General features: G+C 40.5%; 1 protein-coding gene across 3 annotated transcripts in view; it reads left to right on the top strand.

The window, feature by feature from the left end:
* The window catches only part of Znf322 (zinc finger protein 322), a 31,910-nt gene extending 10,168 nt beyond the window's left edge, over nt 1–21,742 (top strand). For all 3 annotated transcript variants that reach the window (XM_013363649.4, XM_021734411.3, XM_005337071.5), the window contains 2 exons: nt 1,350–1,423; nt 17,429–21,742. In XM_013363649.4, coding sequence (XP_013219103.2) covers nt 17,611–18,810 — 1,200 coding nt within the window. In that variant the 5' untranslated portion in view covers nt 1,350–1,423; nt 17,429–17,610 and the 3' untranslated portion in view covers nt 18,811–21,742. The remainder of the gene's footprint in view (nt 1–1,349; nt 1,424–17,428) is intronic.
* Nucleotides 21,743–22,048: the final 306 nt, after the last annotated feature.

Raw genomic sequence — 22,048 nt, 5'->3', positions numbered from 1 at the left:
ATCTATATTTCTGTTTTGGTGCCAATACCATGTTTTTGTTTTTGTGGGTTTTTTTTTGTTTGTTTGTTTGTTTGTTTGTTTTTCTTAAGTGGTGCTGGGTATTGAACAGTTTGGGGCCTTGCAATCCAGGCAAGTGCTCTATCGCTGTGATATATCCTCAGTCCTTTTTTTCCCTTTATCCCCTTTTCTTTTCTTTGCTAAAACTGATCTTGGACTTATTGAACCTTTGGCCTCAGCCTCCCCCCCCAGGGAGCTGAGATTACAGGCATGTGTCACTGCACCCAGCCCTTGGCTTGGCTCTGGATGTTAATGGAGATGATGCCAGATTTTTTTCACTTAAGCTACTGGGCTTAGATTAATCAATTTATATTTTTTCATGTTAGAAACCAGTGTTCATTAATTCCTACTCAGGGTGTTTTCAGCAAGAATGAATGTTGTTTCTGTTGTGAATAATTGTGCAGCATCTGTGGAGATAATTGTATGGTTTTTCTCCATAGATCTATTAATATGAAGTATTATGTTAATAGGCTGCCAAATGTTGAAGGATTTCCTGATACTGACCCAATCTTGCATTCCTTAAATAAATCCTACTTGTTCATGGGGTATTATTTTATTAATGTGACGTTGATCTTTGTTAGTATTTCTCATTAATAGTGATGTTGGGCTATAAATATTTTTGTGCTCTCTTCATTGGATTTAGTTGTCAGTGTTATTTTTATTTCACATACAAAATGTTATGATTTTTTTATTCATTTTCAGTCTTCCAAAAACATTTTTGAATCAGTGGGCTTATTTGGTGTTTTTAGATTTGTTAAATTTCCCTTGTGAAATAATCTGTTACGATTAGTCTGTGCAAGTCGGTATTTTAAAGCTTTCTATATCTAGTAGGGTTGATTTTTGATAAATTATGTTTCTTGAGAAAGCAGTATATTTCATAAGTAATCATGTTTATTTAGGCAGAGATCTGGAACACTGTCTGCCTGTTTCTGTTTCAGTGGTTATTCTTGCTTATCCTTTTTGTTTTGTAAATGTGCTTTCCCTCTTTTTTTCTTAACTTACCTAATGGTTTATCTGTTTCTTTTAAGATTTTCAAAATAAGCAGGATTTTTATTTATAATTAGTTTTGCTTTTCTTTTCTCTAGTTTTATTTTTGTCCTTCTTTTTTTTTTTAAGAGTTATATGGGATGGTTTAGGAGTATGGTTATTCTCTACACAGTTGAGTTTGAGGGATTACATACAAAAAATTTATCTCCTCCCCCCCATTGTTAGATCCTTTGAGAATAAATGAGCTAATGATGAATCCTCCCACTTACAGCTTTTTGTTCTTTTCATGTCCTTGTGTTTTACAGAATGCTATCTGCCTTGAGAAATCAAATTCTCAGGACCAGGAAGTAAATGCAGCTTTTCTTCCTCTAGATTCTAGGTAAGCTAAAGTTTCTTCAGTCTTTTGAAATGTACCTTCTCTCTCCCAGGCCTATGCCTGTAACATTTTGGTCCTTTCTCCTTATCAGGTAAGGAGTGAGTCAAATTTCAATGAGAATCATTCATGCACAGCACATTGTTAAGCACTAACTTTATGCCTAGCACTTTATACTGGAGAAAGAGCACCAAACAAAATAAGCGCCCTTTCCAAATTTTAACAGACAGTAAACTAATAAGGGAATTATATTGTTGAGAGCCACAGCCGAAGGGGCCCCAGCAAACTTCCAGAACCCAGAAAATTTCCAGCTGTCAGCTGATGATTGGCTCACAGTGGCCCCAGCAAACTTCTAGCTGCCAACTGATTGGCTCCTCTGTGGTGATGCTCATTGGGCTGTTTCCCCGCCCTTTCAGACCACTGGAGCTGCTCACTGGGGGGCTTTTTTGGCTCCACCCACACAACCCGGCCAATTGGCCTCAAGAGCAGGAGGAGTTGGGGAGGTAGAGAGGCTTGTGGGAAGCCAGTGGTGGCAGTTTGGCTCTGAGGGTTTTCCTGAAGAGCTGTGTGGTTTGGTGTGTGTTCTAAAAATAAAGTTCGTTTCCTTTGACAAGTGACTCCTGAATTGTGCCCAGCCAGACTGTGGCATTTGGTGGCCCATACAGGAATGACTGAGGGTAAGTGATAAGGTAAACTGCTCGCCCCTGAGGGCAGGGCAAGAGGATGGGTAGCCATTTTAAGATTCTTCTTTTGTTTTGCTTCACTTTTGTTTTATTTTAAGTTGCCTGTCCCTGGGGATGTGTAAGATGGAAGAAAAACCACTCATATCTGAGGAACAGATAGGGAGAAAGGACGGATGGACATTTCAGGAGGATAGAAAGGCTGATATAATGATTTTTTGTTGTTCCAATTTTGTTTCACTCTGTTTCAGTTTTGTTTGGCGTTATCTTGTTGAGTTGTATTATAGTAGAAAAATTCATGGGGCTGAGGATGTGGCTCAAGAGGCAGCGCGCTCGCCTGGCATGCGTGCGGCCCGGGTTCGATCCTCAGCACCACATACAAACAAAGATGTTGTGTCCGCCGAGAACTAAAAAATAAATATTAAAAATTCTCTCTCTCTCTCTCTCTCTCTCTCTCTCTCTCTCTCTCTCTCTCTCTCTCTCACTCTCTCTTTAAAAAAAAAAAAAAAGGAAAAATTCAAGTAAAAGAGAAGGTCTCTCGAGCTAGTCAGACAGAGGAAGAAAGTTTAGAGCAGAAAAAGCCATCAGGGGGAAAAGTTACAACAGGAGACTGCTACTCACACCTTTCTATCACCAGAGGATGTAAGTGTCCAACCAACAACACCACCTCCATATGCTGGGAGGACCCTAACCCCCGCAGTTGATAGATGAGATCCTGAGACAGGATCTCAAATATTAACATGCCCTGTATTTGAGTAGGCAGGAGGGCAGCAAATTCACCATGCTTTAAATTTCAAAACAGTGAAGCAGCTAAAAGAGGCTATAACAACCTATGGTCCTCAAGCACCCTTCACTGTAAGCTTGGTCGAATCCATTACCAACTTGGACATGATACCAGCAGATTGGGCTAATATGTGTAAAGCTGTGCTAAATGAAGGACAATACCTGTTATAGAAGGTTGCCAATGAGGAATTTTGCAATGAGACGGCTAGGCGAAATGCAGCAGCTGGTTATCCTCAGAGAAATCTAGATATGTTGTTAGGAAAGGGACCTTATGAGGATCAGCAGCAACAAATTGCATATGATCCTGGCGTATACTCACAAATTGCTGCAGATGCAGTTAAGGCATGGAAGACTTTACAAGGACATGGAGGTTTACAAAGTCAATTATCTAAGGTAATACAAGGAGCTAATGAACCTTACGCTGAATTTGTAGATAGGCTTATTCAAACAGCTACCAGAGTTTTTGGGAATACAGAATAAGCAATGCCATTAATAAAACAACTGGCTTATGAGCAAGCAAATCGTTGGTGCAGAGAAGTCGTTAGACCATGGAAACATGAAGATTTAAACACATATATTAAATTATGTAGAGACATTAATGAACAAGGGCAAATCGTGGCAGCTGCAGTACAACAGGTTTTAGATGCCAGGCCAAAAACATGCTACAATTGTAAACAGGACAAACAGGAATTGCCCCATAGGAGAAGGGTTTAACAAAACTAGGTATCAAAAGAGTAGAATACCGGGTATTTGCCTACGATGCCATAGAGGGAGACATTGGGCTAATGAATGCCATTCTCAAACCACCATAGAGGGTACTCCATTTTCAAAAAGGAACAAGGACCAGGTGTTTACCCACGATATCGTGGAGAAAGGCATCGGGCTCCATTGCCAAAAAATGGACAGGGGAGCCCAATGCTCTGGGGCCCAAGACCACAAATATACGGAGCACTGGAGGAACCCAGCAACCCCATCAGGGTAGTGCCTAGGACACATTGTCCATTAAAACTCTCACTAGACAAACCAGAGGAAGCACAGGATTGGACATCTGCACCTCCGCCAGAACAGTACTAACGCCAGAGATGGGAGTTCAGATCATTCCCACAGGAGTAAAAGGACCTCTTCCCAAAGGAACAGTAGGCTTATTATTGGGACGCAGTTCTTCTACTCTAAAAGGACTTATCATGATAAGTCCTGGGGTAATTGATCCCGATTATAAAGGTGAAATAAAAATTATAGCCAGTTCTCCAAAGGGTATATCAGTAATTTCACCAGGAGATAGAATAGCACAGTTACTAATAATACCCAGCCTACATGATAAATTTTCCAGTCATATTGTAGAAAGAGGTTCCAGGGGATTAGGCTCCACAGGTGTAGATTGGGCTATGCTTTCTTTAAATTTAGGTTCTCGCCCCATGCTAAAACTAAATATTCAAGGACATGAATTTAATAGGCTACTGGATACAGGTGCGTGTGGGCCACCAAATGCCGCAGTCTGGCTGGGCACAATTCAGGAGCCACTTTATATAGTATGTTAAGAGGCAATAAGGACCATGGAGAAAAGTAAAATGGTATAGGGACATAGGTAATGCTGGAGTATAGGTGAAGACATGGTCATTGAAGGAACTGAGAGGAGCCATGCAAGTAGCTGGAGGAGGAAGGCTGTAGACAGAATAGAAGGGCAACAGCTCCAAGTGGAGTGTGTCTGGATGAGGAACAACTGGGAAGTAGTCATTATGGGGAGGCGGCCAGTGCCTCATTAGGGGGTTCTTCTTCCTGTTCAGGAGCATGTAAGCCACCTAAGACATTAAAGTCTAGAATAATTAGAAACCAAAGACAAAGAGTCAAAAAGAATAGTTTTGGGGGGGAATGGGAGGTACTGGGGATTGAACTCAGGGACATTGAGCCACATCCCCAGCCCTATTTTGTATTTTTATTTAGAGACAGGGTCTTTCTGAGTTGTTTAGTACATCGCTGTTGCTGAGGCTGGCTGTGAATTCATGATCCTCCTGTCTTAGCCTCCTGAGCTGCTGGGATTACAGGCGTGCAACCACCAAAGGGAGCTTGGAGTGCCTGAAAGATCCAGCCCACATAGGAACTGGAGCTGGACAATTAGAAAATGATTCCTGTGGTTTATTAATGGAGTCCATCAAAGTCAGGGGTGAGGTTTCAGGGGTGGAATCTTGCTTCTTGGTGTCTTGTAGTCAACAGGTTGATTGGCATCTGGGCAGGTCACACCCCTTTCTGAGAGGCTGTGTGGCTGCAGCAGGCCACCCCATCTCTGGTGCTGTGTGGGACTTGGGGCAGAGCTTGAATAGGGCTCACCATGTGTCTCAGCAGTCAGCCAGAGGAAATGTCCACTGGAAGTTCCCAGGCACCAGATTTTCCTATTCACTAGGCTGCGGTGCCAATGTAGACCACACACAGCCCATCATGGCTTCCGACAATCATGGCTGAATTAGAACACACAAAGAGAAGAGTAAGAAAGGAGCTAAGAGAGACAGTCACAGGGACTGGGAAGGCAACTCAACCTCCTGGGCCATTGTGAGATCCCAGTGGGAGAGGACACCATTGAAGACAGTGAGGTTACACTGGCTGCAGGGTTGAGAATTAAAGTATTGGGAGGGCAGGGGCTCAAGGATGTGTTGGATTGCTGGGACTGCAATGACAAGATGCTGGGGACTAGTGCCTTAAACAACAAAATGTGTTGTTTTGAAGACTAGAAATCCAAGATGAAGTTTCTTGTAAGGGTTTGTTTTTAGTCTTTTCTTTCCTTCTTTCAATTGGAAGATTATGCTTGTACATAGTAGTTGGATTCATTTTGACAAAATCATACGTCATGGAGTTTTATCACAGTTTCCGTTCCACCCCCCTTTTCTCTTCACCATCCCCAATTCTCCTTCTTTCTCTCTTCCCCCTCGCCAATTTTCCTCCTCTACTGACATTCCTTTCACTCATTTATTTAATTTTGGTTGGTTCTGTCTACATATCCATAAAAGTAAAATTGCCTGTGGTGTGTTTGTATATGCATCTAATAAGAAAAGCATTAAACCCTTGATTTTCTGAGACTGGCTTATTTCATTTATCATGAAATAATAATTTCCACCCATTCACCAGGAAAATGCCATTATTTTATTCTTATTTATGGCTGACTAAAACTCCATTGTGTACATAAGACACATTTTCTTAATCTACTCATCTATTGATGGACATCTGGGCTGGTTCCATAACTTGGCTATTGTGAATTGTGCTGCTCTGAACATTACATCTGGGCTGGTTCCATAACTTGGCTATTGTGAATTGTGCTGCTCTGAACATTAATGTGACTGGATCATTTTGGTATGCTGATTTTAGTTCTTTGAGACAAACACTGAGGAGTGGGATAACTAGATAGTATGGTGGTTCCATTTGTAGTTTTTTGAGGAATCTCCAAACTACTTTCCAGAGTGGTTGTGTTAATTTGTAACCCGCCAACAATGTATGTGTGTGCCTTTTCACCACGTCATTGCTAGTATTTATTATTTGTATTCTTGATAATTGCCATTCTGAGGAGTGAGATGAAATCTTAGTGTAGCTTTGGTTTGCATTTCTATGGTTGCTAGAGATGTTGGATATTTTTTCTTATATTTTTGAACATTTGCTTTCCTTTTCTTGAGAAATCTCTGTTTAGTTCATTTGCCCAGTCATTGAGGTAGAGATTTAGCTTTATTCTTCTATATATGTATGTCTAGCTTTCCCAACACAATTTGTTAAAAAGTCTCTTTTTTCAACATGTATATTTGGCACCTTTGTCAATTATCAGATGACTGTAAGTTTGAGAGTTTGTCTGTGTGTCCTCTGTTCTGTTCCTATTTCTTCATGTCTGTTTTGATACCAATACCATGCTATTTTTGTTACTATAGGTCTGTAGTATAAATTGAGATTAGGTATTGTGATGACTTCTCTGTCTTATTCAGTATTGCTTTGGCTATTCTGGGTCTCTGATTCTTCTAAATGAATTTAAGGATTTTTTTTTCCTGATTCTCTGAAGAATGTCATTGGTATTTTGATGGCAATTACATTGAATGTGTATATAACTTTTGTAATTTGGCCATTTTGACAATATTCTGTCTACTAAAGAACATGGGAAGTCTTTCTGTTTTCTAAGGTCATCTTTAGTTTTTTTCTTCAGTGCTCTATAATTTTTCACTGTAGAGATCTTTCACCTCCTTGATTAGATTGATTCTCCAGTATTTGATTTCTTTTGAGGTTATTGTGAATGAGATAGTTTTCTTGATTTCTTTCTCAGCAGAATCACTGTTGGAATATATGAATGCTACTAATTTTTGAATGTTGATCTTGTATCCTGCAACTTTGCTGAATTCATTTATTACCAGAAGCCCTCTGGTAGAGTTTATTAGGATTTGACTTTTCTTTTCACATGTGTATCCCTTAATTTTCTTCTCTTGCATGATTGCTTTGACTAGTATTTCAAGTACTGTATTCAGCAGAGTGGTGAGAGTGAACAACAAAGGCCTTGTTTGCATTATTGATGTGATATGACTCTTATCTTTAGTTCTATTTAAGTGTATTGATAGGTGTATGTTGAACCAGTCTTGCATCCCTGGGATGAACCCACTTAATCATGGTGTATTATCTTGATTTTTTTAAATGTAGTTTGCTAATATTTTATTAAGAATGTTTTCATCTATGTTCATCAGGGATATCGGTCTGTGGTTTTCTTTTCTTGATGTGTCTTTGTCTGGTTTTGGTATCAGGGTTATACTTGGTTATATTTGGGAGTATTCCCTCCCTTCCAATTTCATGGAATTTGAGAAAGACTGGTGTGTGTTTTTCATTAAAGGTCTGAATTAACTCAGCTGAAAATTCATCTAGTCCCAGATTTCTCTTTGTTGGTAGGCTTTTAATTACTTTCTCAATTTCATTACTTGATATTGGTCTATTTAGGGTTTTCTCTATCTTGTAGGTTCAATTTGGGCAGGTAGTATGTGTCTAGAAATTTGTCAGTATCTTCTAGATTTTACAGTTTATTGGAGCATACATTTTCAAAATAATTTCTGTAATCTGAATTTCTGGAGTTTCTGTGGTGATATCTCCTTTTTCATTTCTAATTTTGTTGATTTGAGTCTTTTTTCTCTTTCATTTAGTGTGGCTAAGAGTTTATCAGTCTTTTATCTTTATCTTTTTGAAGAACCTGCTGTTAGTGGTATTGATCTTGTGTATTTTTTGTTGTGGTATTTCAATTTCATTAATTTTGACTCTGATCTTAAAACATTATCTTCTACTGATTTTGGAATTAGTTTGTTCTTTTCTAAGGTCTCAGGTGGAGCATAGTTTACTTATTATTTATTTATTTGGAATCTCTTTTTAAATGTGGGCACTCAATACTATATATTTTTCTCTTAGAATTGTTTTCATAATGTCCCACAGGTTTTGATATGTTGTATCTGTTCTCATCTGTTTTTAGGAATTTCTTGATTTTTTTTTCCTATAATTCATTCTTCATTTAAAAAATATTATTCAGAGACTGGGGTTTTAGCTCAGAGGTTGAACACTTACCTCACATGTGATTTTTTTTTTTAAGAATATTATTCAATCTCCATGTGTTTATGTGATTTCTGTAATTTTTCTTGCTATTGCTTCTAGTTTAATTCCATTATGGTCTGATAGGATATACAGGATTACATTGATTTTTTTTTGTTTTGTTTTTTGTTAAGACTTATATTATAACCTAGAATATGGTCTATATGATTATTGGAAAAGTTTTCATGAGCTACTAAGAAGATAAATTTAGCTGTTTGGGGGTGAAGTGGTCTGTAAATGTCTATTACGTCCATTTGACTTAGAATTATTTAGGTTGGAAACATCTTTATCGATTTTGTTTGGGTGACCTATTGATGATAGGGTATGTTGAAGTCACCAGTATTATTGTATTGGGTTCTGTCTGAAATTTAATGTCGAGGTTTTTTTTAATGTAATTAGGCACACTTGAAAGAAAAGTGGCTCAGGACTAATCACACACACCCGGGATAAGAAGTGGGTTTATTTTCAGGAGCCTGACGAGGTTGCTGTGCCAAAAGAGAGGGACAGCAACAGCAACTCCCCCTTGAATGTTACCTTTATATGCTAGAATCATGGCCACCGGCTAGGGGTGGTGGGTTTAGCCTTGACTGACAAAGTGAGCATCCCCTGAGCTTGTGGAAGGCAAGTTTGTTTCTTGGGAACAAAGACAGGCAGTTTTCCTATCTCTCAGCAGGGGGGAGAAGAAAACTGGCAGGTCCCTTTATCTTCTCAAGGAGAGAACAGGGAAACCAGTATGTTCCCATCTCAGGGCCTGGTAAGTTGTCTCCTATGGCTCAATGAGAGAACAGGAAGAGACCAGCTAGTCTCCGGACCAGTAGGTTGTGTGTGTCTTGGGCTAGTTTCTATTACTTGGGAATAAGAACAGTATTCAAAAAGTGGGAGTGGGGGAAAGGAAGGTGGCTGCAATTATGCTAACACTGACATTTGGGACATATATGTATTTTCTGTTGTTATATCTTCATGTTGGATTGTTCCCTTTACCAGGATGTCATGGCCTTCTTTGTTTCTTCTGTTTGATCTTTGCTTGAAATCTTTGTCAGCTATAGAGTATAACTACGCTTGTTTCAGGACTTTGTGTGGAATGTTTTTCTGTTCCTTACCTGCAGCCTGTGAGAAGTGTCTTTGCCTATGAAATGAGTCTTTTAAACCGCACATAGTTGAGTGTTGTTTTGATCCATTAATCTACCCTAACTCTTTGAATTGGGGTATTGAGACCATTTACATTCAGTGTTGTTTATAGATGTGTGTTGACGGTTTCCTGCCATTTTGTTTTGTTTGCTGTATTTAATTCTGTCTTGATTCTTGCCAAATGCCAATGTCTCGGCTTGGCACAAGATCACGAGCCACCACGCAGCTTTGTAGGTTCAAACAGCAATTCTTTATTCCTGAACTCACTCCAGCCTCTACACAAACATGTTCTGGGGAAATCCCAATCTCCCGCACAATTCATGTCCTAAATACTTTCTCTCCAGCAGGAACTCAGGCAGCAGGCACGCCCTACTCCCAGCAGCAATAATCTTCAACCTCCAACTTCCCTAAACTCCTATTGTCTTAAACCGTGCACACCCTAAACCCAAGGACGGGGATACTTCCTCAAACCTGCAGGATACACCCTAATCCTGGATCCACTCTGGTCATTGAGCAGGGTCACCTTTCTCAAACACACATGCAAGGTCACAGCAAATTTCCAAGGCAAGTCCATTTAACATGGGGCAAGGATTTCCATGCGTCAATCCTACTTGGCAATGGCCCTCAGCAGATTCTCATTCAGGTTGTTATTCTTCTGTTGATCTTCATCTGTTTGGGAGTTTCAGGATTTGTTTGTGGGTTCCTCAGTGTGCAGTATATCTTTTGAGTATTCTTTATAGTGCTGGATTGGTGGTAATTCTTTTAGTTTATTCTGGTCGTGGAAAGTTTTTATTTTCCCATCGATTTTGAAAGATAGCTTTGCTGGGTGTATCAATCATAGTTAGTAATTTTTCCCCCCAGAGCTTGGAATGTCTTATTCAAGGCCCTCAGCCCTCTCTGACTTCAGGGTCTGAGTTGAGAAGTCAGAAGTGAGCCTTATTGGGGCTGGGATTGTGGCTCAGGGTGGAGTGCTCACCTAGCATGTATGAGGCACTGGGTTCAGTCCTCAGCACCACATAAAAATAATATAAAGATACTGTGTCCACCTAAAACTAAAAAAAAGAAGTGAGCCTTATTTGTTTGCTTCTGAATGTTTCAGTATTGCAGCTTTAATATTCTTTCCTTGTTTTCTACATTAGGAGTTTTGTTTATTGATGTGTCTTGGAGAGCTTGCATTTTGATCTGGTATGTTTGGGGTTCCATATGCCTCTTGTGTTTAGATGTCTATCTCATTTTTTATATAGGGACAATTTTCTGTTATTATCTCATTGAAAATGTTCTTAATGTCCATAGCCTCTGTCTCTAAGATCTCTTCTATCTCAATGACTCTCAGGTTTGGCATCTTGATTACGTCCCAGAATTCTTGTATATTTTGATCATATTCTTTCCTTTCTCCCTTTTTTGCATACTGAGTCCTCAAGTTCATGTACAAGTGAATTTTTAATGATTTAGTGGGTCTTTAATTTCCAGGAGTTCTGATTGGTTTCCTTTTAATATTTCTATTTCTCTATGGAAATGGTCTTTCATCCCTTATATTTGCTCTCAGTTTATTCCTTAGATCTTCTTTTAACTCATTGCACATTTTAAAAATCAGATTCTTATAATCCTCCTAGAATTTCATCCACTTCCATGTCTGTGGGATCTTTTGTTGGGAAATTGGGAGAGATTAGTTTGCCTGTTTCCTGGTGTGTCAGAGGTCCTGGACTTGCACATCAATTCAGAATGTGTTCTCTTTTTCTTTTACACACATGTCCTTTGTGTGTAGTTATCTCTTTTGTTCTGGGACTTCTCTTTGTTTTGGGTACATGAATTGATGCCTGGTGATTCTTCCTTGGGGCCTGGTTGTTGGTTTGCCTTTTTTCTCTCTCCACGTCTATGAGTTGAAGTAATGTTGAGGCCCAGGTGGGGCTAGATTATGTGTGGGGTGAGAATCACTTTGCTTGACTCTCTTCTGTGTGAACTTGAATTGCCCCACAAGAAAGAGGGAGCCAGGAATAGCACTAACATCAGCACCAAATGCATAACCTTGAGATAAATGTCTGGTGTCTACTTTGACATCTGTAACACTAATTACCCCCTATATTGGAATGGTGGGGTCAGTGTTACCAACAATAAAACTCAGAACTATATCAGGCGTTCCACAGCAGGTGTCTACTACATTGTCCACTGAATTAATAATCCAGCAATGTGAATAGGATAGGAATTATATAAACTATATAATTCTATTATTTAGTGGGATTACAAAATAGGGTAGGAAGGCAAAAGAAAATTTGAAATATTTCAAAAGTGAACAAAGGAGAGGAAGGAAATAGTTTGCAGATGTATACTCTAAGGAAGAAGGAATGAAAAATCAACTGAAGAAACAAGAAGTGGAAGGAACAGGAAAATGTGTCTGTTAGTGAAGAAGGGGCAGTAAGAGGGACAAGAACCAAGGTATGAACCGATCGGCAAATAGGTGCAGAAGAAAACAACTAATTTGAAAGTTAAATTATACAGATATATATTTTCTGAACATATCCACACAGAACACAACATGACATGCACACAGTCTTGCATAGTGGAAAAAAGTAAAAAATCGTATGATGTTTGAAAAAATTTTAGAAGGTTAAAAATTTTTTAAATAAATACAATAAATGGAATATGGAGGAAAAATAAATAAGGAAAAAGAAAACATGTAATTAGAAATAAAAGGCTTGTTTTCTGCTCTGGTGGTTAGAACTGTCAACAGAGATGGACTTCTGTTCGTTGTGTTCTCATTTTTGTCTCAGCAACCTTTGGGTCAAGGGCTGGGGTCACGTCTAATGTCTGTGTGTTCCTCACCTAACTGCCAGACAATGTAGTGGCTCCCTGTGTCCAGCAGGGGTGGGTAGCCTGGGGAGTGCTGGCGACCATGGGCTGCTGTAGCAGGGATGGTGCTGAGTTCTGATTGGAAGTCCCAGTAGTTGGGGTTTTAGTCTTGGCTGACCTTTGGAAATCTGTATTGGAGATGTGATCCAGGCCCCCTGTTACTGGGGATGTGCTATCTCTGCTGGGCCTCTGGATCTCTAGGGCCTCTGGTAGAATCTCACAGGTTTCCAGTTCACCACTGTGGAAGTGAATTACTAGGAATTGGCCCTGGAGTGCAGAGCTCCTGTGTGGCCACTGTCAGTGTCTTCCCAGTAGCTCCTACAGTGCACCAGCAACCAAGACACTGTCTGATCTGGTGTGGGGAGCCTGTGTGAGGCGGTTTTCTTTGTGCCTGTTTCAGTCACTCTGGCTCAGGCACGCTTTGGAGGTCATGGCAACTTCCTTTGTTCCCAGTCTTCTTTTTAAGAGGAAAGTGGAAAACTTTATTAAAGGATAGCAGAAAAGACACCCCCACCTCCCACACCAGGAAGAAGGGGACCCAAAAGGCGAATCCCTGTTACCAAACTTCTGACCCTGCTTACAGTGGTACAGCATTTATAGATAGCTCCCAGGCCACGCCTGAGGTCGTTTCCAGGCCAGTGATCTTGATTCCCTCTAAACTGTGGGCCGTGCTGTTTTGTGTAGCTTTTCACTGAGCCACTTCCCCCACCAGCTGTGTCCATAAAGATGAGCCTCCCTCTGTGATCCACAGGTTTCCCCATCCTTTTTTTTTTTTTTTTCTGCCTTGTTCTTTCCCCTCCCCTCAGTGGCACAGTACCTCTGCAGGCAGGGGGCACATAGTTCACATTTTTTTTATATTGCTCTGACTTTCTGAGCTCTGTGGTTAAAGTTTCTCCATGTGGCCTTAGTTACTCGCCTCCCTGAGTAAGTCTGGCTCTGAGGAACTGCTGGCAAGTGCATCCTTCCTCTAACACCACCTTCTTCCTCTTGAGGCTCCTCCATCTCTCTCCTTGACCCACTGAGGGCCATGTCTCACTGTGTCCTCGTGTTGTCTGCACTCTCTGGGTGTGTATCCTTGGTAGCTGTGTATCCTAAACTCTTCTTACAAGGACACTAGTCACATTGGACTAGGGCCACCCGATGTCCTCATTTTAAGACCCCTCTGAAGACCCTGTCTTTAAACATAGTTACTTTCTAAAATAGTAGGGGTTAAATCTTCAATATGTGAATTTGAGAGGCAACACACAGTTCAGCCATAATAAATGAGAACCAGTTAGGAGGTTACTGTGATAGTCCGTGTGAGAAATGAGAGTGGTTGGGGCCAGGATAATAGTAGCAAAAGTGATGAGGAGTGACTGAATTCCTAGATTCATGTGTTTTGAAATGGAGCCACCAGATTTGTTGATGACTTGATTATAGGGTGTGAAGGAAAAGAATGCAAGATGACTTCAAGATTTTTTTTCTTTTTTTTTTTTTTTTAAAGAGAGAGGAGAGAGAGAGAAAGAGAGAGATTTTTTTTTTTTAATATTTATTTAGTTCTCAGCGGACACAACATCTTTGTTTGTATGTGGTGCTGAGGATCGAACCCGGGCCACACGCATGCCAGTCGGGCGCGCTACCGCTTGAGCCACATCCCCAGCCCGACTTCAAGATTTTGACTTGAGAAAATAAAGGATGGATTTTCTATGAACTGAAATGAGACAGGTGATGGTTGGAGTTGACCTTAGTATCAGTGTAGGTCCTTTAATGGCTTCCTTTGACTTGTTTCAGTCAGCTTTTTTGTTGCTGTGACCCAAAGACCTGCAAGAATAATTAGAGGAGGAAAAGTTTATTTTTCTCACAGTTTCAGAGGTCTCAGTGTGTAGACAGCCAACTCTATAGCTCTGAGTCCAGGGTGAGGCAGATCCTAGGAGAAGAGCATGGCCAAGGAAAGCACCTTGGGACATGGCTTCCCAAGGAAGCAAAGAGCTCTGTGCATGGACAAAATATGAGACACCAGGTGCACCCACAGTGACCAACCTCCCTCCCTCCCTCCTCCAGCTACACCCTACATGCCAGCAGTTACCACCCAATCGTGAGCTTTTGGGGAACACCATATATTCAAACCAAAACAGGCTGTGTAAGGCATGAATAGATTCTAGGCATTTAGCTCTGTAAACTTAATTTAATAATAGGAATAATGAATAATGTTCTGATACTTTTGACTTTGAGGATTTACTGTGGCAGGGACAAAGTATGCTCTGGGGCTTAATACTTTGTATACTGTTGTTAGCAATTTTCCTACTAACCATAAACTAAGGTCCTTGGTGCATAGATGAACAATGCAGTGTTTTTCATAGATACCTGCCATTATAGGTAATCCCTGAGACTCAGACCCATGCGCATGAAACACGGCAAACTGACTCATCATCTTGATAATAAATGCACAGAAAAGTATTCATTGTCTGATAGGGGCAGAAACATGCTAATTTTAATGATATTTTATAAGCTCATGGGTTCATGTGATGGGTCAAGTTGTATACATGGATTTCCTAGGATATCCATTACCAAATGAGGAGAGAGTGGAGTACTACAAATGGTTTTGTAGTTTAAGGGGTTCTTCTATAATACCATGAAGATCCCTGAATGATATAATTTGGACCAAAAAAGGTATATATGGTACGGTGCAGCAGTGTATAGAGACATGTTAAATACTTGAAATGTGAGATGTAGCCACTGTGTTTAGCACTAGCATGGCTATATTGTTCAGCTTACCTACTTTCTTTCTCAGCTGTTGGACTTCCTGATTCTTGTTAGCCTTCTAGACACTTTTCTCTCTGTCCCTCTTTGGTCACAGTTCTGTATTTCTTATGAATCTGTATGTCTTAAATGAAGAAATTGCACTACTCTCAACCCGTTCGGTTCTTACTTCTATCCTCTATAACTAAATTTTAGAACATTCTGAATTGGCATTTGAAGGCTGGATATGTCTTTTTATATCTATAAATAACTTTTCTTATTGCAAGAGTAGTCTCTGTGCTTTGCATGAGGAAAACATACAGGTTGCTGAGTGAAGATTACAATACAGTAGGTAAGCAAATTGGTGAAGGACAAAGCCACCCATCATCACATTACCAAGAGGTAACACAATGTGCGAGGATTCTAGGTCCTATGACTGACTATCTTCTATGAATGTTTAAGCTCCAGTCCAATATCAGTTTTGTAGTTAAGGGCCCTTTCTGATGAACTGAGGACTCTCTCCCCAGAATAATGGACAGATTCTGAACAGCATTTTGTTACACATCAGTTAAAGGTTTTATGGGTTATCTAAGACCCTCCATGGATGCCAAATAAGAGCTTCCATTCCAAGCTGGAATATCTATCTGTATGTGCCAGGCACTGTCATAGGTGCCAGGAAAACTGCAGTGCACAAAACAGACATCAAAACAAATTCCTGTCCCTTAGAAGCTTACTTAACCTTCTGTGGAGAAGAGCAAAACAGGAGAGAAGGGGTGTTGTTCGTATGGGTCAGCTGCAGTGGAGATGTGTTATAATTTAAAATAGAATGGTCAGAAATGGCCGCCTGAGAATGTGACAGTTGTGCAAAGATGGGAAGGAGGTTAGAGAGAAAACATTGATGAGACCCGGAGGGAGAGCCCTTCACCCAGGGAGGGACGGCAAGTACGCAGACCCTGAAACTAGAGAGGATCCGACTCAGAGTATCTGAAGAGCAGAGAACCCAGTCACAGTGGTGACCTGGAGGCAGACTTCTCTGGGGCTTGTAGGTTTCTAATGGGCAGTTCTAGGGGAGTGGTGAAGATGTCTGGTTAGGGTATGTTCCAGAAGCCTTGGAAGACAAGAAATGGAGACAACAGATTGATTTCTTTTGAGGAGTTTTATGTAAAGAGTAACAGAGAAATGGGACAATAGCTTGAGGGTGAGGGGGTTGAAAGAAGTTGTCTTGTTGGTTGTGCTTTTGTTGTTCAGAAGAGAGATAACTGCCAGTTTGCTAATTAGAATGATCCAGTAGAGAGAAAGAAAATGAGAATGCAGAAGGAGGGTAGAGCAACATCCTTGTGGAAAAGCGCGGGGAGTCCAGCACCAGGGGCAAGGTTGACCGTGGATTGTGTGGCTAAGGGATGGTGGGGTGCTTGACAGGTGACAGGCTGGCTGAAGTGTTGGGAGCCTGCAAAGTTGTCTGCCTCTGTGTTTATGTGTGTGTATGTGTCTCACTGTTTTCATTTTGCTTCCGCTTTCTTAGTAAAACCAAAATCTTCAGCTTACACTGCTTAGATGAAGGACGGCCTTGCCAGTGTGTACAGCGGGGGTCAGACATCAGAGGTCATGAGGGAGTAAATAGGAAGGACACAGAAGATTCTCCCCTCTGCTTTGCTTTCTTCCTCTACTGAACATGCCTATTAATGTTATTAGAGTCATCTTAATCTTTCCTCTGAAGCAATGAAAAGAAAAACCCTGGTTTTGAGATCACCCAGGTTCATATAAAGAGCTTTTATTGGTGGTTTCTCATATGTATGTCTCATTTTTACATTAGCAGAGAGGAAAACCAAGTACAGATTGAGCATTCCTAATCAGAAGCTCCTAAATCTGAAATGCTCCAGAATCTGAAACTTGTTGGGTGCCAGTATGATGCCATGAAAATTCCACACAGTGAAACTTTGTGTTCCATGTACAAAATTATTTAAAATATTGTATAAAATTGCCTTCAAGACTACATGTATAAAATATATACCAAACAAATGAGTTTTGTGTTAAGACTTTGGTGCCACCCTCAAGACTTCTCATTATATGCATGTAGATATTCCAAATTCTGAAAATATCCAAAATCTAAAACACTCTGTTTCCAAGCATTTTGGATAAAGGATACTCAGTCCATGCAAAACATAAAAGACTTAGAGATTCTGATGCAGGATTTCGATCACTTCTGTAGTGATTTTAATTTTAAGGATTCTTAATGTAGGAATTTAAATGTTATTTCTACCTTGTCTTACAGGTTTAGAAATACCAAGTAAGAAATTCATGTATATGATTCTGGAAACTTGGAAAGGCAAATTGCTCATGACTGAAAGGCTTAACATAGATGAACCTTCCAAGTTCTTAAAAACAGAATGACTAAGAAGACAATGATGGGTCAAGAAGACCAGTGGAAGACTCCCTAGGAGAGAGCCATAGAAAATGTACACTTCAGAAGAAAGATGGGATCAGAGAACTCAGAAAAGGAAAGTATATCATGTATACCCTCAAAAGGGTAAAAAGATTTTTATTCATGTGCATCAGATTACTCCAGTAGATAATCAAATATACGAGTGCCTTGAACGTGAACGAGACTTCTGTGAAAACTTAGCTCTTATTATGTGTGAGAGAACCCATACTGGGGAGAAACCTTACAGATGTGATATGTGTGAGAAAACCTTCATCCAGAGCTCAGATCTTATTTCCCACCAGAGGATCCACAATTATGAGAAACCTTATAAATGCAGCAAATGTGAGAAGAGCTTTTGGCACCACTTGGCACTTTCAGGACACCAGAGAACACATGCAGGTAAAAAATTCTATACATGTGACATCTGTGGCAAGAATTTTGGTCAGAGCTCTGATCTGCTTGTTCACCAGCGAAGTCATACAGGCGAGAAACCGTATCTTTGTAGTGAGTGTGATAAGTGCTTTAGTCGAAGTACCAACCTAATAAGGCACCGAAGAACCCACACAGGTGAGAAGCCATTTAAGTGTCTGGAGTGTGAAAAAGCCTTCAGTGGGAAATCAGACCTTATTAGCCACCAGAGAACACATACTGGTGAAAGGCCCTACAAGTGTAACAAGTGTGAGAAGAGTTACCGACACCGTTCAGCCTTCATTGTACATAAAAGAGTTCACACTGGGGAGAAGCCCTATAAGTGTGGTGCCTGTGAGAAATGCTTTGGCCAGAAATCAGACCTTATTGTGCACCAGAGAGTCCACACAGGTGAGAAGCCCTATAAATGCTTGGAATGCATGAGGAGTTTTACTCGCAGTGCCAACCTCATTAGACACCAGGCAACTCACACTCATACTTTTAAATGTCTTGAGTATGAGAAAGGCTTCAGCTGTAGCTCAGACCTTATTGTGCATCAGAGAATTCATGTGGAAGAGAAACCACATCAGTGGTCTACATGTGAGAGTGGCTTCCTGTTAGGTATGGACTTTGTTGCCCAACAGAAAATGAGAACTCAGACGGAGGAGCTACATTATAAGTACAGTGTGTGTGATAAAAGCTTTCACCAGAGCTCAGCCCTTCTCCAACATCATATTGGTGAAAAACCATATATCTGTAATGTGGGTGACAAAGCTCTTGAGCTCAGCCCCGCTCATGCATCAGAAGCCTCACAAATGTCCTGACCAGGGAAGAAGTTATGATACCATGAAAAATTTAATTACAGATCAGAGCTCATTAGGATGAATCTAGGTGAATCTCAGACTTGGCCCAGAGCGCAAACTTCAGTGGGGACCAGAGAGCCTGCAGTTGTAGGAAGCATGAGGAATACTTCACCCCGTAGAGCTGCCCTAACAGCCACTCCAGTGAGAAACTCCACAGGTGCCCTGAGTTTAGGAAAACCCTTAGTCTGAGCTTGATCACCTACAGGATTTGCACAGGTAGGAAACATGCACTGCATATACAAGCTTTCTTGCAGTACCCAGCCCTCCTCATTGCAAGGGAATTCACACCAGAGAACAGCTTCTTAATAAATGCCTTCAGTGTCAGCAGAGCTTCAGACAGTATGTACATCTCGTTGGACACCAGAAAATCCACCTGGGGAGAAGCCCCAGCAAGTGTGGAAAGGCTTCTAACAGAACTCTGACTTTCTTACCCATCAGAGAAGGCATACTGGTGAAAAATTGTATAGTTGTCTTGAGTATGGCAAAAAAAAGAGAAAAAAATCTGAGGAAAGATAAGTGTCTGAATGAGAAAAAGCTTGTCAGTGATCAGCTCTTGTGGTATATCAGGGCGCTCACATAAATACCTTGAGTCTGGAAAAGCCTTGCTAGGAGCTCCTATTTTATTGGGCCCAAAGAACCCATTTTGCAGAGAAGCTTGCCTCATTGAGAGGTCTGATTGTGAATTGTGGGTGAGAATCTGTGTATATATAGTACATGTAAGAACTGGTCTTAAATTTAGTTGACCCATGGGGTAGAACTTTAAGTGGAGTCAGTAAGGAAATCATTTTTTTAAATACCCAGAAGCTTGTTCTGGGGAAAGCTGGGGCGGGTCAGAGTAGACCTGTTGGGTAACTCAGGAAAAGATGCTTTTTCTTTTATCTGAACCACTTAATGATCGCTTTATTTTCACTTTTTAAAATTCAGAAATTCAATAAAGGAAAGGACTGTAACCTTGTAATAGAAGATGTGGCATGTGTTACTCTTGGGGGAAAGGAAAATATTGATTTTTTTTTTTTTTTTTACTCCTTTTTTTTTCATCGTTGGCTAGAATGGGACTAGTGTTTTGATAGTGACATAGGAACCCTTAACTGGCTGTGAGAAGCTCCAAGAAGCTAGGAAGTAGTTATCCTAAATTAAAAGACTCCCAATAGTTTCCCCTTTGCAGGATCAACCTCATAAAAAAGCAGCGTACTCAGCTGTGGTGTATATTGAGGCACACCTTCCGAATTTCTCTTTTCCCTAAAATGTCTTCTGGGTTATCATTAGTATTTAAATTTTCAAATTTAGAAATTCATTTCTTTGCAACTTAAAATGTAGATTCCAAAATAATGGTTGTGATGTGGTCAGTGTCCATATTTTTTGGCCTGACTTATTGTTCCTTTCACTGATAGAGCATAGATCCTGTCATTCGGTTCCTGGCTGAATGGCCAGGGGAAGGCTGAAAGGAAGGTGACATCTGAGCGAGCACAGAGTAAAAGACTCCTAGTGATATTTGTCAGTGGAGGACCAAGACTGTTTTCACTTGGAGTATCCTGACTCCACAGCTGGTTTTCTTTTCTCTCCACTGTCCTGCTGTTTATAGCAAATCAGGCCTCATAATGATACATCTTTTCATTTATTTCAGTTCTTCCAAGGGAAGAGAAAAATACATTTTAATCCCAGGGAAAGGATTGCAGTCATCACAATATAAGGTGTGTGTGTGTATATACACACACACACACACACACACACACACACACACACACACACACACACACACACACACATATATAAGCTTGGAATGCAGGATTCTAAATGCTATAAGGGAATAAGTAGTTGTTGGATCCATGGGAAGTTTAAGAATAAATACCGTTTCCCATTTAACAGGGTAATAGTTATCTTTAACATTCTGTAGAAATACTATTATCTGAGGATCTAAAAATGGTCACTTCTCAGCTTTTTTCCTTCCATCAGATTAAAGAAAACATTTAAGACAGATACTTTCAAATTCCTACAGTATTTGGGACTCTGCAGGCAGGTAGGTGGTTAGAGTCCTTTGTTTTTGGTTTTCTTAGCGGACCCCTGAACTCCAGAGGGTATTGGCATAGGATTCGTGGAGTAGGCCCGCGACTGCCTTGTATGCAACTGTAAGCCTTGCTCCTGATGGCGGGCCAATGATCACCATAGTTGTAGGGTCGGTGGCTCTAACTCCTAATGGTAACAAAGAATCTGATTCTAGGATTTTTGTCTTTTAGAAAACATCCTGTAAGTTTTATTTGTTTTTACATGTTTCAACAATGTTTACCAGTAGCTCTTATGTCATGAAAAGTTGCCCAGTGTGATAAACATACAAGATGTATTTTTTTCTTTCTCTTTGATGAGAGTCATGCCTGTCACTAGTATGACAATTGTAATACTTGGTAGTATGGGGTGTATGGCATGGCAGTGAAAAAAATGCGTCCTTATGACTGCTTATTAATTATTAGACCTGGGAGAAGGGACAGAGTTGGTGGCATTAGCAGGGCAGTACCTTGCCCCTTCTCTCAACTAATCTTACTGGTAATTTCTCTAGTCCTTAAATGAACCATGGGCCATCCTTCCAGTGGAGAATTTGGGGTGTGGAACAGGTCTGAGGGTTTAGCCACGGGGGAAAGGCATTGGTGTTATTCATAGAGCAAAACCTGAGGTTGGAGAGGACCACTTGGGAGCCTGTAACCAAAACCAGAAGGTCACTTTTGGGATGGATGGAGGTTCCCTTGAAGCAGTGCCAACCTAAATCTACCTCAGGTAAGTAGTTAGAGTGACTTTTTCAAGATTTCAGACCAAATGAGATAAATTGTGTTCAGTCAATGTATTCCTATGCTTACTGTTTTTGTTTCCCCTTAATTCTTAAATAAACATTTGTTGTGAGAAACTCCATTTTTGTCTTCACTATACTATAAGAAATTAGCATTTACCCTACACTTGCATTGGAGTAAGGCAGATATTCAGTGGTACTTGGGCCTGGTGGTGGTGATAGCCACTGGGCAGCCTCAGGGATTTCAGGAGTGTTTGAGCCTGAGACAGAGGAGTGGACCCTGGAAGAGCTATCCTGTGTGCTCTGCTTTTGTGCATTGGATCCTTCTAGCAGCTCCCCCACTGTGTCATGAAAACAGCACAGGGAGGAGCAATAACTTGAACTGACCATATTTGGGGTTCTGCTAAAATAGAGTAGCAACAA

The sequence above is a fragment of the Ictidomys tridecemlineatus genome, chromosome 8 (genome assembly GCF_052094955.1).
Source record: "Ictidomys tridecemlineatus isolate mIctTri1 chromosome 8, mIctTri1.hap1, whole genome shotgun sequence".
Classification (NCBI taxonomy): domain Eukaryota; kingdom Metazoa; phylum Chordata; class Mammalia; order Rodentia; family Sciuridae; genus Ictidomys; species Ictidomys tridecemlineatus.
The sequence above is the reverse complement of the archived record's forward strand: the minus strand, read 5'-3'. Positions and strand labels throughout refer to the sequence as shown.